General features: G+C 35.3%; 1 protein-coding gene and 1 long non-coding RNA gene across 2 annotated transcripts in view; one reads left to right on the top strand and one right to left on the bottom strand.

Moving 5' to 3' along the window:
• The window catches only part of LOC127534400 (uncharacterized), a 36173-nt gene that overhangs the window by 11581 nt on the left and 8369 nt on the right, over positions 1-16223 (top strand). The window contains exon 3 of the long non-coding RNA XR_007942513.1: positions 2428-2533. This is a non-coding gene — a long non-coding RNA (uncharacterized LOC127534400). The remainder of the gene's footprint in view (positions 1-2427; positions 2534-16223) is intronic.
• The window catches only part of LOC110945276 (M1-specific T cell receptor beta chain-like), a 79401-nt gene continuing 69469 nt past the window's right edge, over positions 6292-16223 (bottom strand). The window contains exons 3-7 of the mRNA XM_051949449.1: positions 14166-14212; positions 7653-7993; positions 7549-7575; positions 7333-7439; positions 6292-6522 (exon numbers count right to left, since the gene is read on the bottom strand). Of these exons, the coding sequence (XP_051805409.1) occupies positions 6499-6522; positions 7333-7439; positions 7549-7575; positions 7653-7993; positions 14166-14212 (546 nt within the window). The 3' untranslated portion in view covers positions 6292-6498. The remainder of the gene's footprint in view (positions 6523-7332; positions 7440-7548; positions 7576-7652; positions 7994-14165; positions 14213-16223) is intronic.

Here is a 16223-nt window from a genome sequence, read left to right as displayed (position 1 = left end):
AATACTTTCACAAGACACTGTACTGGAGCATAAGCTGTCACTGCTCAACTTCATTTAAATCAGCTAAAAATAGAACTTTAAAGATATTTACTTGTACTATTTTTGCAGATTTTGAACATTACAGCATTGTAGTGTAGGATTTCTGATATATGTTTTGATATGTGTTTAAATTGTTTGTAAGGGTTTTCTCCACCAATTATAACCGTAAGATTATAATAATGTTTCTCCACCAATATTAATGTAGGGATGTTTGCTCAAATGGGATTAAGGTTTTTATACAGAATTATTATATAGTCTACCTGATATTCGACCAGCGAAGTATTTAGATTAGACAAATATAATAATTAGCCTATGAAACACTTCTTGTTGCGCTGTCAAGAAGAGCTTCAGGAATCAAAAGGGGAATTATTTAGCTTGAAAGGTTATGTATAAAATTGAGGTAGCTGGAATCTATACAAGTTAGGGACCAAGATGTGAACAACAAAACAATTGAGGCACTGAACTTATATTTATGTACATTTATTACACTAAACTAAACAATAACAACAACAATAACACACATTAAGACGAACAACAACAACACAAAACGAATAAGATGGCGAGGTGTGAATGATGGGAAAAGGAAGGAAGAGAACACAATATTTCAATGTAACACTGGGATTAATATTACACTTAAAATATAATGTTCTGAAGGAAAAGGGATCAATAGACCACACCTGAAAGCAGCCGTCAATTTGATAGTTGGCTAATTTGTTAGCCTGTCAATATTATCTTTGAAAAGATAATTTGAGAAAGTTGCACCAAGTTCCAGTGACTGAAAGGTACTTGCGTGCCGTGATGATGATGATGATGCTGCCTTGGTGGATGGTCCGGTCGGCCTTGGTTGATGTGGGTCGGAACAACGGTGGACAGAGTGGGGCCTCAGAGTGATAGATAGCAAGTCAACTTCCAAATTCAGGAGAACTCAGAGTGGTGCTTTCCGGAGAACTCAAAAGAACTCTGAGTGATGGAGGACTCAAAATGGTGGTTTCAGATGTGGTCTTTTAAAGGGGTGACTTTGCATATCATTAACTCAGCAGGGGTCTGGTACATCCCCTGTCAGGGAAGGCTGATGTCCAGATGTCCCACAGAGTTACATTTTCAGGAAATTTCTGTAACTTTCCAAAATATTAAAATTTGTTGAACATGGTTTATCTAGGAGCATTACTGATAGATAGCTGATTAAAATGACACCAAACATGCTCATAGGTGATCGGCAGACATGTTAAAAATTATTACATTGATACTAATCAGGAGGAATAAAATATTAAAGGTAAGACAAGAGGTAGATTAATCACAAAGTCATTGAAAAGTTCCCTTGTTTGGTGAAATGGATGTACATAAAAGGAGTTTTGTCCAGAATTAGGAGATGATTGTCTTTGTTAGCTTTGAGATGAGTCCAGGGTTCCTTTGTTTGTGAATGGAATGTCTTTGAAGTGATCCTCCAGGTTTCTGAGCTTCCCCTCTTCTGTGATTCAGGAATCAGTCAGAATTTTATTGCCCTCAATTTGGTTCCTTTGAAGGCTTGGTGGTACTTGGGTGTTTTGAGCCAGTCTCTTGCTAAGACAGGTCCAATGCACATCCTGGAGGTCTGTATTGGGGGGGAATCCTTTAAAGTCAGCTCTCGGCCTCGCTTCCTGCTGACTTGGTTCTTCCCACATCCATGCCAGTCATGTCCCACATCTGGCGTGGTGTCCTGGTGTCCCTCTTGCTTCGCTGATCAAAAGGGGAGCCTCATCTCCACCGTGGTTGTGAAGGTGTTAAATCTGTTCTTGTCATGTTCCACTGTTGATAATGCCTGGTCGATCCTACAGTAGCTTATATATGTAATTTTTTTCCTTGCATCCCTGAACTGTTTTTGTAGCTTTTTCTTAAAGTTTAGTTAAACTGTTTCTGTCAGATGTTATTTCATTCTGACTAGTGTGCATATATGTAAACTTGAAGGAACTTTCTGGAGCCCTCGTACCTCCGACGTTTAAAAAAAGAATTGCACTTTCTTCCATTTTCAAAGACCACTTATTAAAAATGTCAATTCTTCTGTAGTCAATCAGTGATTTTGTTTGGCTGTAAACGTTATCTTCTGTGTCCAAACCAAATTCCATGGCTGTTAGTTTTAATTCTGGAGATATTGAACTCTTAAATGGCTTCATAGTGAACGTGTTTATTTTAAGAATGAAAATGCAAAAATTCCAAGATGTGAACAAAACAAACTCTAAATTCTTTCAAAATTCTGCAAAAAATATTTTAGAAGAGCCTAGTTTTGGGTCCCACATGAATAAATAAAGAAACTCTGAACAAAATCTGAAATGGATCTGAGATTTTTCTGAGCATAAATCTGAAAAATCAAAGCTCTGAGGTTTCCAGATGTGACTGGCTGCTGTGTTGCAGGTTTCTCCAGCAGAGGGCGCTCTCCCCCCATTACTTTCCAGCTGAAGTCTGCAGAGTCTGATGTTTTCACAGGATCCGCCTCCACTCAGTACAGCTACAGTCTAAGGTGAGTTTTCATCACAACATGTTGAATACGAGGACATTTGGATCAAGTCAGCATGTAAACAAATGAAGATAAAGAAGTCTCTGCTGGTGGTTACAGTGTTTTAAAGTTGCCAAATCAGTCTTTTTTTCTTAATCTATTCAACAGTTCGACTTTTAAGCTTGTTGCTAATTCTGTCTGTTTATTCTCATCATAAATCATTTTTATGTAATTATAAGACAACAAAACTTTCTAAATAAGCCCTTGTTTGCTCTGATTCTTGTATAGAAATACTAAACAATACGATGACTTTATTAATCCCTGAAGGGAAATTCAATAAACAGGACTTTATATTCAGTTTGCACCACAAGAGGTCGTTCAGCATCACAAAACTCTCATTCAGATGCTCAGACGGAACATGTGGGTGGTTCTAGTTGGTAGAGTATGTTAACCTACTGCTGGGAAATGTTCACTATAATCATGTCTGCTGTTTCTTATTGCATTTGAAGTTCATTCAGCTCAAACAAATGTCATCTGTTCACATGAAGTTTAATATTGTTTAACTAAAAACCCTTCCAGTCTGGTTTTCTTCTTCACTGACACTTTGCTCTTAGTGCTCTTAATATCTCTCAGTTGTTTTTATATTTACTTTCTTGTACATGTTGATTTTATCTGCCTTTCTTTGGTGTTTTACATTTATTTGACTTTGCTGTATAAAATATTTGAAGGGGTTTATTCCTATTTATTTTCTCATTTTCTTGTTTTAGTATTTTAATATTTTACATGTGTGTTTATTGTTGTTTTTTGCACTTTAAATTTTTTTCTGTTTTGTGTTACAAATATATATTTTTAAAAATTTTATCACATTTTCTTTGTTGCTTTTTTTGTATTTTATATTTATTTTGCTGTAGAAATAGATTTCACAAGTTTTTATCCTGGTCTATCTTGCTTATTTGTTAGTATTTTATATTTATTTACCTTTGCAAGTTCATGTAATAAGGTTTATGATCTGTTCTTTGTTGCTTTTTTATTTGCTAAATTTATTTTATTTTGTTTTTAGATTGATTTTTGATTTGTGTTTATCCTGTATTTTATTTCTAAATTAATTTAACAAGATTTTCTGTCTTGTTTTATTGGGTATTTTATATTAATTCTATTTCTTTTTTCAAAACATTTTTTTGTTTTTATGCTATTCTGTTCTGCATTATTTAGTATTTTACATTTATTTTACTGTGTTCTACAATTATTTTTATTTTTTTAAGTGTTTGTCCTGTTTTCTGTTTTGCTTTTGTGCACGTTTTTGTTTTTTTCTCTTCCAGCATGTGCAGCACTGCCACTTTTAATGTGTGCTATAAGAATAAAGCTGATTTGATTTAGTGTTTTAGTTTCCAGTAATAATGTACTTCTGTGGTTATTTTTATTATCTCCAGGCATGTTTTCTATTTTGAGTTATCAGTCTTCCTCTTATTAGGAGGTTGCTGTGTTGGTAACAGCCAAGAATAATCTGTATTCTTGTGTTGCAGGTGTGCAGCACAACTCATTGTTACAGATAAGAAATTATAAATAGTTTGTTGATGTTTAGCCTTACACAACTTTAAAACTATTGAAACATCAACTTTTATTTCTTTGGAAGCTTTCAAACGGCCAATATGAGAAGGAAAAAGTTATCTGTCTGCTTCTTTTCATGTTTTTATTTTAATCTTAACGAGTATTTCCATAAACATAAATGTTCTAAAGATGGTTTAATACACAAGCACAGGATTGTAACTGAAAACACGCCCCTTCAGTGTGCAGTTTGTGCTGCAGCAGCTTTGTTGTTTCATCCATCTTTTGTTTGGTTTAACAATCATCATTATGAAAATGTCAGATTTAGGATGGAGTTTCTTGGTTTGAACATTGAACTGTTCTATTAAAAATTATTGGATCTTTTTTGCTGATCTTTTACATTAGTTGAGTATGAGCTTTTATTGTGAGCCCATGAGGAGATAATATTTAAATTTACTGTTTTTTTTCTTCTTGTCTGACTTAGAAGTAAAAACATATGTACAAGTGACCTTGTAAAGATGAGGGTTTGCTGGAGCAGATGTACACCCCTGTCAAAAGTTTTAGGATGCTTTATCATTCAAATGGATGAGAAAGTGTCGTAAAACTTCTGACAGGGGGTGTAAATCTCCTCCTCACAGATGTCAGATGCCACACATTTCCGTTGCTGCCTCACAGATGTTGACCTGACTTAGTCTGCACAAAAACAGGGTTTTTAAGGACACAAAAGATATTTTCCTCAGTCTGTGTCTCACTGGGGTTTTGACAAAAACATATAAGATACTGGAGCACACTTGAAACCAATGAACTGAAGATAGGGTTCAAATCGTTATTTATTGTCTTACTGTATTCACTCTGTTTTTTCAAAATATTTTTAAGTCATTTGTTGTAACACGACTAGTGTTTTAGAGATTTGCCCTGTTTTGTTGTTTTATTACTGATATCAGTTAAAAATCAAAGAATCATTTACGTGCTAACTGTAAACACACAACTCAAGCTGTAAATGTCTGCATAAAAATGTTTATTTTTATCATTGGTCAGTCATTTTAAGACAACTTTTCACAGTAAAAGAACACTAGTTTTTATTTTAATTTTTTGGTTGTATTTAAACAGGCAAAGAATATTATTTTACAGGTCACCTGAAATGTTGTAAAAACAACAAAAAATTTCTATTAAGAATTGAAAGGAAACTAATTTTTATTGTAATATTTAAAAAAAAAATTGTTATTTTACTGATTTCTGTGTTTTGTTTAATTACAGGTAATATCTTGTAAAATTGCAGAAAAACTATCAGTTTACATGGTAACTGCATAAACCCCCCAGACTAAAATGGTCCATATCTAAAATCTGTTGTTTTTTTTTTGTTTGTTTTTTTACAATGTGTAGCTGTAAAACTTGACTTGTTACCTGTATATTTTTATGTAAAATGTAGTTATCCACATGAACATGGCTTACGAGGGAGACTGCAATGAAGCACCTTCACACATTTATGTAATTGTTTTATTGTAGATAGTTGCTTCTATACTGTTTAATTCTCTGCAACATGAAAACATTCAACTGCAAATTTGTGCACCAGACCTCAGTAAACAGCTGCTGTTTGTCACATAACACTCACATGTTTATTCAGTGGCTTCAGTTGACACACAAGTTGTGTTTTTGTGCAGCTGTGTGCTCAGAGATGTTCAGAGTGGGTGCAGAGCTGCAGGTGCAGCCGGTGAGCCGGAGGTTGTGGTGAAGTGGAAGGTTTCACCTCCGTCGTTTCTCAGCACAGACGACGAGCTGCAGGCTGCTCTGAAACCACATCCTCTGTTCTGCTGTTTGTCACCAGCAACAGCTTTGACCTCCTTCTGCCCACAGACGAGCTGACTTCCTGTCAGATGAGGCAAGCTCACACTCTGACATTTAGTTTCCTACTGACGATGTTTTATGCGTAAAGACAATGAACAGTAATAAGCTTCTCTTGTTTTGTGCAAAGTGGAAAAACTAGATACGACTTAAAGCATCGGCATCACAGTTATCCATTCAGTTAAACACTGGCTATCAGAAAACTTGAGTCACCTCGTTCTTCTTAGCAGAGATATTTCAGGAATACGTAGGAGAAAAATAAGCGACTTCTCAGAAAACATGCAGATAAGCGAGCAGCTAAAAATACCTCAAAGCTATCTGTGGAAAAACTGATGGTGGGTGCAGATATGAGAGCAGAGAGGGGGAGAAAGATGAGGCAGAAGTCAGAATGAAAGCTCTTTTTACATGCGTTTATTGAGAGGAAAGTGAAGCATTCAGTGCACACACAAAAACATCAGTCATACAGTAGCTTTACTATTGAATATGCATAAAACTATATATTGTTAGCTTGATTGAATTGGCTCATTTATATATGAATACAACAATGTGCTGCGGTGTTTTATTTACACAAAGACGATCCATGTCGGGTATCAGCTCAGCTCTCAGTGGTGTTTCCTGGCTGAACCCTGCAGCACAGAGAAAGAACAAATGGTCTTAATGCAATGAGACATTTTTACTTTTGTGTTAGTTCACATAATGAAACTACAGATGCTAGATACTGGATTTTTTTCTAATAAGACAATATAAGGGAAACAACCAAAATGTGCAAGAAACATCAGTAGAAAATGAAAATAGACAATAAATATATCTAAGTACAACATAATATCTGATAGGCTGAGGTTTCCCAGCTGATCTTGGCTGATTATTTATGCTAATAATAATTTATATGTAGATTTTTGCCCCCACCAAATGTTGTTTAATGGACTTGACATATTACTATGATTATCATGATGGTTTGCTAGCAGGTGCAAATGTGAAATATGCTGTTTTCCACAAGATTTTCAACTAAATAATGTACTTAAATGCCATATTTATTTTCATGTGAGAGTTTCAAACCAAGCTTTTGTGATTTATTTTTTTTTTGTCTGTCGGTGTTCATGTGTGTTCTGGTTCAGCTTTAACTAAGTGCTACGCTAAGCTGCATTTTAATACAGTATAATAAGTCATTGGATATGTAGCACAGTTATGGAAATGACAACAGTTAGGACTAACACTCACTGGATTGTTGTTTAACTGGGTTGTAAAAGTTGATTTCAGTTGTGCAGCTGCAGTTTCCCGCATTCTAGTTTGATTCATTTTATTTAGTAGTCATTTAAAGCCTGATGATGATGCCACCACCGTGCACATGTAAGTAATATTGTTAATTTTTTTTCTATGGCAAAGACCGGTAACAAAATATATGTGTAAGTAGGATGAATTGTGCAGTAACAACCAACCTGAAGCTTCCACACCAAAAACGCGACGAAGACGCCGTAGAAGCAGCTCTTGATGATCACAACAACGTAGGAGAGTTTGGCACCTTGTGTGACCTTCAGATATTTCTCTGCAGGGAGTTCATAGAGGAAATGTTTAGGGCACAATTTTAACACCACATTCAGAATCATTTTAGAGCTTCAGTGTGGTGACTTTAAAGAGTAGAAAATCATGTTTACCTCGTGTTATGCCTCCCTCTGCTTTACCTGAGGAAACGATAAACGGGATTAGACGAGTTCAGGGAGTACGCTTTTTCAGATGTCTGTGTTCCAAAATGAAATACCTTCAATGCCGTAAGTGGAGTTATCATAAGGTATTGTGTCGTTTCCATCATAGAAGTTGACAATGCAGGTGAATGTGTTGCTGGCTGTGTGGTAATCTTTAGCAGGGACTCTCAGTCTGCTGGTGATTCTGTAGAACTTGTCGACCCTCGTGGCAGCGCTGTCCGTCGCCACGCCATCCTTGGCCTCGTTCCCGTTGATTTTCCACACGACTCCAACATGGTCGGGGTAGAAACCGGAAGCCACACAGACCAGGGTCTTCTTCCTTAATTTCTTGTCCTTCTGGTTTCTGCACTCGTTTGGCGAAGGTGGAAATATTGTTACTGTTGGTGGTTTGACCTCACTACCCGTTTCTGCAAAGACGAAAGAAAAAACAAAACCAAAGCTGCATCAAAACATGAACAGTTTCACTTCTAATGGCAACAACAGCAACATGCTCTCTACATGTTTTGTTAAGGTTGCTTTCTTTGAATAAATGTGTGTTTTTGGAGAAGTTACTGCAGTGATCTTACCAAGAACCGTTAGCTTGGTTCCTTCTCCGAAATAAGCAGGATAAGAGTCAGAGCACAGCGCTGACTGACATGGAAAAAACTCACTACACTTCCACCAGCTGACTGATTTCTGCTTTATTCTTTAGTTTTTTTTCACTTTTACCAACACAAATGCAACAAAATCAAGATTTACACCCTCTGTCAAAAGTATCGAGACACTTTCTCATTCGAATAAATTAAAAAGCGTCTCATTACTTCTGACAGTTACTAACCCACAGGACTTAATGGTTAATGAAAGAAAAAAAACCCACTAATGAGACACTGTTGGAGCTAGTCTTTTTTAGCACTGACAGCTATAGATTGTGCTTTTTCTCAGACTAACCAGGAAACAAGCAAGTTTACAAATTCAATCACAAATTAATATCATGGTCTTATTAAACTGTTAATTCAAGGACTTTTTAGAGTCTACAGTGGAAAAAACACAAACACTGCAACAGTTTTTGTTCCTACTGCTACTGGTACACATAAAATTCAATGTACTGTGTGAGTCTTAGCTTCATTTCATGACTGAAGAAAGTTTTAATGTTTTGTAAATGAAACAATGATGGATCTCGTGACAGCTGCATTTTGCTCTTTTCTTAGATGAACAAAGCAAATTTTGCACATAAAAACATATTTTAGCAAATGAAATCCCAAATTCACATGTCTGCTGATTTAAAGTCCATTTTAGAGCCTCTTAGAGTATTTCTGTTACTCTATATCTTTACAGTTCAATGTACTCCTTTTACTTTTCTGTCTGATGCAAGTAAAAATACTGTTTTGCAAATGAGACGATTTTGGATCTTGTGAACAGTTTTAGTTTCACAGCTCAGTTTTTAACACATCTCTAGACTGTTTGTACTTTTTTGCACATTAACTAAACAACTTTTGCACACAGAATACAAAGTATGCACAAAAAGCACTTAGTTAAATCAGATTTGATGATATTAAAGTGCTGATTGAAGATCTATTTTTAGAGTTTAAGGTTTAAGAAAACACAAATACTGACTTTTTTTTTTTTTTTTTTTACTGCTACTAGTACAGATAGGTCACTTTCTAAGGTTTTTTTTCACTTCATGACTAATGTTACATGTATCCCAAATACTGTTTTGCAGATGAGACTTTTGGTTAGTTTTAGTGCAAAGGACATATTTTACTACTTTGGCTGAATAAATTATCACACCGATTTATTAAATACAACAAAATCTGGGCCTCAAATCAAACATTTTTCTATTGAATCAACAGATTTGTCTTATTTTGTTCAACAAATTTGACATTTTCCCTGCAATTTTACATCAAACCTACATATCTATCACTGATTAAAACATATTTACTAAACTTTTTTTTTTTTTTAAATTTGCAGCAAATAAAGCTCCTAAAAACCTCATATTTCTAGAATTTTCTTACCCAAAACTGTCAGTTTGGTTCCTTTGCCAAAGTAAGCGGGTTCGTAGCCGTTCACACTGACACACAGCTGCAGAAAAACTGCTCTAGTTTTCAGGTCTGACACCTGTACACTGTTTTTGTGTTGATTTTTAGATAAACTGAACAACTTTTGCACACAACTACATGTAAAACATACATTTAGAGCCTAACATTTCAAACAAAACTTTTACCAGCTCATATAAAATTGAATTTACTAGTAAACTTTTACTTCCTTGTTCCACTTACATCATTGCAGAGTTTTTTAATGAAGTTATCGATCTTACCAAGAACTGTGACTTTGGTTCCTTCTCCAAAATAAGCAGGATAATTGCCAGAGCACACTGATTCCTCACAGGCACAAAAACTGACAGAGCTTTGTGACTTTCACAGTGACTAAATTACATTTTAAATTAAGTTTTACCTTCATTTTTTGATGGAACAAAAGAAAATTCAACACTTTTCGCGTCTGTTGAGCTGCTGTTAGCAAAATAAGACAAATTAGCCTCTTTCACAGCTTAGAACTGAACTTAATGTAGATATTTTAGCCACAAAACGGACCGATTTAGTTGAAATCTATCATGAATTTTACCCTTTGGAGTTTAAGATTTAGAGCAACAGATGGTGTCTCTGGGAAATGGCTAAACTGAGACACGAAAATAGGAAACTTAATATCAACTTTCAGATTTAAATTCCAAAGTATAAGCATGGATGTTTAGATTTTTTTCATTTTCTTACCCAAAACTGTCAGTTTGGTTCCTTTGCCAAAGTAAGCAGGAGTGTACTGGTCCACACTGATACAAGGCTGCAGAAAAACTGCTCTAGTCTGACAGCTGTAAGCTGTTTTTGGGCTGTTTTTTCACATAACACAACCAAACATTTGCACAAAACAACATAAATTTAGAGCCTAAGTATTGGGGAAAAAAAACATAGTTTTACCACCACAGATACAGCTGAATTTACTGGTAAACTTTTACTGTTTCGTGTTGACGAATAATTCCAAATTCCACGTCTCTAACATGAATTAATTGTCCCAATAGTTTTTTTTCAGTGAAACAAAATCTTGTTCCTGCACCAAATATTACCAGTTTTACATAGATTTTAGATTTTTTATTCCTACACAGTAAAACAGACCACAGACTTAGAACAATGTTTTTTCAGATTTAGGGTAAAATACACTAATAAAAAACATGATTTTTAAAGCCTTTCTTACCCAAAACTGTCAGTTTGGTTCCTTTGCCAAAGTAAGCAGGATTGTAGTTGTTCACACTGACACACAGCTGCAGAAAAACTGCTCTAGTTTTCAGTACTGACAGCTGTAAACTGTTTTTGGGCTGTTTTTTCACATAAACTGACCAAAATTTTGCACAAAACAACACAAATTTAGAGCCTAAGTATTGGGGAAAAAAACATAGTTTTACCACCACAGATACAACTGAATTTACTGGTAAACTTTTACTGTTTCATGTTGATGAATAATTCCAGATTCTACGTCTCTAACATGAATTAATTGTCCCAATAGTTTTTTTCGGTGAAACAAAGTTTTGTTCCTGCACCAAATATTACCAGTTTTACATAGATTTTAGATTTTCATACCTACACAGTAAAACAGACTCAGACCACAGACTTAGAACAATGTTTTTTCAGATTTAGGGTAAATTACACTAATAAAAAACATGATTTTTAAAGCCTTTCTTACCCAAAACTGTCAGTTTGGTTCCTTTGCCAAAGTAAGCAGGATTGTAGTCGTTCACACTGATACACAGCTGCAGAAAAACTGCTCTAGTTTTCAGCACTGACAGCTGTAAACTGTTTTTGTGCTCTGTTTTAGATAAACTGAACAACTTTTGTGCACAAATACACAAATTTAGAGCCTAGAAGTAATGAAATGAACACATACTTTTACCACTACAGAAACAGTTCCATTTACTTTTGCTGTTTTGTGTTGAATACTTTCAATTTAAATTCCACATCTCTAACACAATGAGTTAATTGTCCCAACAAAGTCTTGTTCTTGCACCAAATATTACCAATCTTATATAGATTTTAGATTACAACAGTAATTTTTTTTTCAGATTTAGGGTAAATTCGGTGAATAAAAAACATGATTTTTAAAACCTTTCTTACCCAAAACAGTCAGTTTGGTTCCTTTGCCAAAGTAAGCAGGATAGTTGTTGTTCACACTGATACAAGGCTGCAGAAAAACCTGTTCAAACCTTCAGTACTCACTTCTTTTTGTGCTCCTTTTTCAGATAAACCAAACAACTTGTGCAGAAAACTACAAATAGAAGACACATTTAGAGCCTAAGATTTAAAAAGCACACGACTATTGCAGGTAAATATGAGATAGTTTTTGCAAATTGTGATTACTTTAAATGCAAAGTCTGCATTTCTCAACTCTAATTAGCCTAGAGGGAGTTTCTAAAGCATAACAAAGTCTTGTTCCTGCACTGAATATTGCAAATCTTATGTAAGTATTACGTTTTCTTACACAATTTAGACAGCATGGCTGCACATTAATAAGATACTAAAACATTTTCCTTTACTGAACAACAACCTTTCAGATTCAGTGTGAATGAAATTCATCAAAAACATCATATTTTTAGAATTGTCTTACCCAAAACTGTCAGTTTGGTTCCTTTGCCAAAGTAAGCAGGATCATAGTTGGTCACACTGATACAAGGCTGCAGAAAAACTGCTCTAGTTTTCAGGTCTGACACCTGCAGACTGACTTTTGGTGGTTTTCAGATAAACTAAACAACTTTTGTATGCAAAACACACATTTGGAGCCTGAAACACATCCTCCTGAAGGGGTTTTCCACTTTTATCACTACATTTATAGTTCAATTAACTTGTAAACTCCAATGCTTATGTCCCAGTTACTTAATTACAGAACTTTTTAATGAAGTTATCGATCTTACCAAGAACTGTGACTTTGGTTCCTTCTCCAAAATAAGCAGGATAAGTTCCAGAGCACACTGATTCCTCACAGGCACAAAAACTGACAGAACTCTGAGCCTTTTACAGTCACTAAATCACATTTTAAATAGGGTTTTACCTTCATTCACGTAAAAGAAAGATACTTTAACAAATCACCTTTTAGCAAGCTGCAGATTTAAGGTTCAAGTTTTCAGGTCTGACATCTTTTTATGCTCGTTTTTTAACAGATAAACTAAAGTTTCGCACAGAACACACAATTAGAGACTAAGACAGGTAATTATGAAATATCAATTTGCAAATTGTGATTACTTTTAATGCAAAGGTCAAATTTCTCAGCTCTAACACTTCTACAGAATAAGTCTTGTTCTTGTGCTAAATGTTGCAGATCTTATGTACAGTTTAGATTTTCTCCTACTGTTTGGACAGCATGGCTACACAGTAAATAAGACATCAAACCATTTTCCTTACTGAACAATAACTTTTCAGGGTAAATACAGCTCATAAAATAGATATTGTTTATACTTTTCTTACCCAAAACTGTCAGTTTGGTTCCTTTTCCAAAGTAAGCAGGCTCCAAGTTGCTCACACTGCTACACAGCTGCAGAAAAACTGCTCTGTCTTTCAGTTCTGACACCTGTACACTGTTTTTGTGCCGTTTTAAAGATGAACGCAACAGCTTTTGCACACCAAACTGAGTGCAGAACACAGACACTTTAAGAAATCTCTCATTTTAAAGTTAATTTAGAGTTTTCAAATCAGACCCTTTTCTGTTGCATCGTCATGTATTAGATGAGTTTATAGTGAATATGAAGAGGCTTTCTTACCTAAAACGGTGAGTTCAGTTCCAGCTCCAAAGTGAGCCTCTGACTGATAGTACACAGTGTTTCATAGCGCTGATAAGAACTGACAGGAACTGCAACAGTAAGAATCTGGGCTTAGAGCCAAATGTTTTACCACTTTTACTCTTGTTACAGGCTCCAACTAACTTCTGCTTTCAGGCTTTACATGTTCTACAATCCGTATTAACTATATTCTAAATGTTTCCTACAATCCCAGCATATAAACCTGAGAATCAAGCTGAGATCAGATTGTTTTTGCAGGTTTTCTTACCTAAAACTGTGAGTTTAGTTCCAGCTCCAAAGTAAGCTTCGGTGTTGGAGCACAGAGACTTTACCTGGAACAAAAACTCTTCCTACTGCCTCTATTTATCTGAAGAAGCATAAAATTACCCCAACTTTGACACACACTGACAAATACAGACTGAAATTTGATCCACTTTAGCATTTAGAGTTTCAGAAGCATCATTTCTAAATGATATTTAAAGATCCGTAAATGTTTTCTTACCTAAAACGGTTAATTTAGTTCCTCCACCAAAGTAAGCTTCTGCACCAACAGTGGCACAGTGAAGCTATCAGTACACAAAACCATCAGAGATTCTGCTTTTAGTCTCTAAAATGTAGTCTCTTCTTTAATTTATCCACCCCCATTCCAACATTTGCTTCATTACTGACTGATTTTTTACAAGTTTAACAAAAAATACAACATTTTTTCTATTCAACCTTTTTGCTTTTACTAGTTTTGCTTTTACAGATTCACTCATTAGAAGAAGTTTAGATGTTTTACTCACCGAGAACAGTCAGTTTAGTTCCCTGGCCGAAATAAGCTTCGTACTGACACAGTGTCTGAGCTTCACGACAAAAAGCTCTGAGCTGGAGCTATGAAGAGCTTTAAGCTTGTCAAAGAGCTGCTCCAGTTTAAAGCTTTGTTTTCTCACCAGAGAGCCTTTTACAGACTGTTAAATAATATATTTCTTACCTAAAACTGTTAATCTTGTTCCTCCACCAAAGTGAGCTTCATAACCAGAGTCACAGTGCAGCTGATCAGAGTAAAAACATCCTGATGCTGCTTTAGCCTGAACTTTTCTAACAAATGTAGTTCTCCTTTAAAACCAACAACTACAACCTGTTTTTACAACATATTTGCATACCAGCCTCAATAAGTAGGCTTATTAGTGTGTTGTTTTAACTTAAACTATAGTCACTTTGATCCTCTGGATAAAATGAAAACAAAAAGAGCAATTAGCTGAACCTTATCTGGATTTAAGAGCTAGAAACTCTCAGATTGCATTTCTGTTTGTCATTTCTTTTAGTTTCTTACCTAAAACGGTTAATTTAGTTCCTCCACCGAAGTAAGCTTCTGCAGCATTGGAGTCACAGTGCAGCTGATCGGTGTAAAAACAGGCTGGGATTCTACCTTTACTTTGCTGCTTTGCTTTACAGTTTTGTGACAAATGCAGTTCTCCTTTAAAACCAACAACTGCAACCTGTTTTTACAACATATCTGCAATACAAACCTCCATTATAAACTTGTTTTAGGCCAGGTAGTTTGGTGCTTTTGCCAAATGAAGCTTCAGTTTTTAAAAACATGAAGCAATAAGCTGAACTCAGACTTGATTTACTCAAATTACATTCCTGTTTGTCATTTATTTTACTTTCTTACCTAAAACAGTTAATTTAGTTCCTCCACCGAAGAAAGCTTCAGAGCCAAAACCAGAGTCACAGTGCAGCTGATCAGTGCTCAAAACTACCCAACATTCTGCCTTTTTGCTGCTTAATTCTGTCATAAATGTGATTTTTCTTCAGAACCAACAGCTGTAATTTGTTTTTACAAAACATCAGCAGCACAAACCTCCATTATAAGCTTGATAAACTTCCTTTTAGCCTTTTAATAACAGTCAGTTTGCTCCTTTTGCCAGAAGAAGCTTCATTCAAACATAGTTTTTAAGAACAAAGAGCTATGAGCTCAACTTCAGCTGGATTTAAGAGCTAGAAACACTCAGATTACATTCCTGTTTGTCATTTCTTTTAGTGTCTTACCTAAAACAGTTAATTTAGTTCCTCCACCGAAGTAAGCTTCATTTGCACCACCAGAGTCACAGTGCAGCTGATCGATGTAAAAACAGCCGGAGGTGCTGCTTCTGTTTTACTGATTTAGTTTTTAGTTTTGGAATAAATGCAGCTCTTCTTCAAAACCAACAACTTCAGGCTGTTACTACAAAACATCTGCAGTACAAACCTCTTAATCAGCAGCTTTTTAATCTTTGTTTTACCTCATAAGAACTCTGTTTGGTCCTCTGGCTCCAATAAGACTCATTTTGGCTCATTTTTAAGATGAAAAAAACGTCACCCTGAAGTTCAGCTGGATTTATGATCAAAAACTCTGCAATTACGATGCTGTTTTTTTTAGTTTCTTACCTAAAACGGTTAATCTTGTTCCTCCACCGAAGTAAGCTTCAGCATTAGTGTCACAGTGCAGCTGATCAGAGCAAAAACTGCTGAGATGCTGCTTTTACTTTGCTGCTTTTCTTTGTAGTTGTTGGTTTTCTGATTTTGCAGCCTGTTTATGTAAAATTTCTGCAATACAAACCTCTCAATTAAAAAGCTTATTAAGCTCTATTTTAACTCTAAAAGAAGTTGATCCTGAGACTGAAGTTAAGCTTCAGAGCCAAAATCACCGACCTTCATTTAGGATCTGGAAACAATGATACTGTTTATTTTATTTTCTTACCTAAAACGGTTAATTTAGTTCCTCCACCGAAGTAAGCTTCTCTCGTACCATCAGTCACAGTGCAGCTGATCAGTGTAAAAACAGCCTGACATTCTGCCTTTACTTTGCTGCTTT

The sequence above is a fragment of the Acanthochromis polyacanthus genome, chromosome 1 (assembly GCF_021347895.1).
Source record: "Acanthochromis polyacanthus isolate Apoly-LR-REF ecotype Palm Island chromosome 1, KAUST_Apoly_ChrSc, whole genome shotgun sequence".
Lineage (NCBI taxonomy): Eukaryota > Metazoa > Chordata > Actinopteri > Pomacentridae > Acanthochromis > Acanthochromis polyacanthus.
Note: the sequence above shows the minus strand (reverse complement) of the source record. Positions and strands in the feature narration are given on the sequence as shown.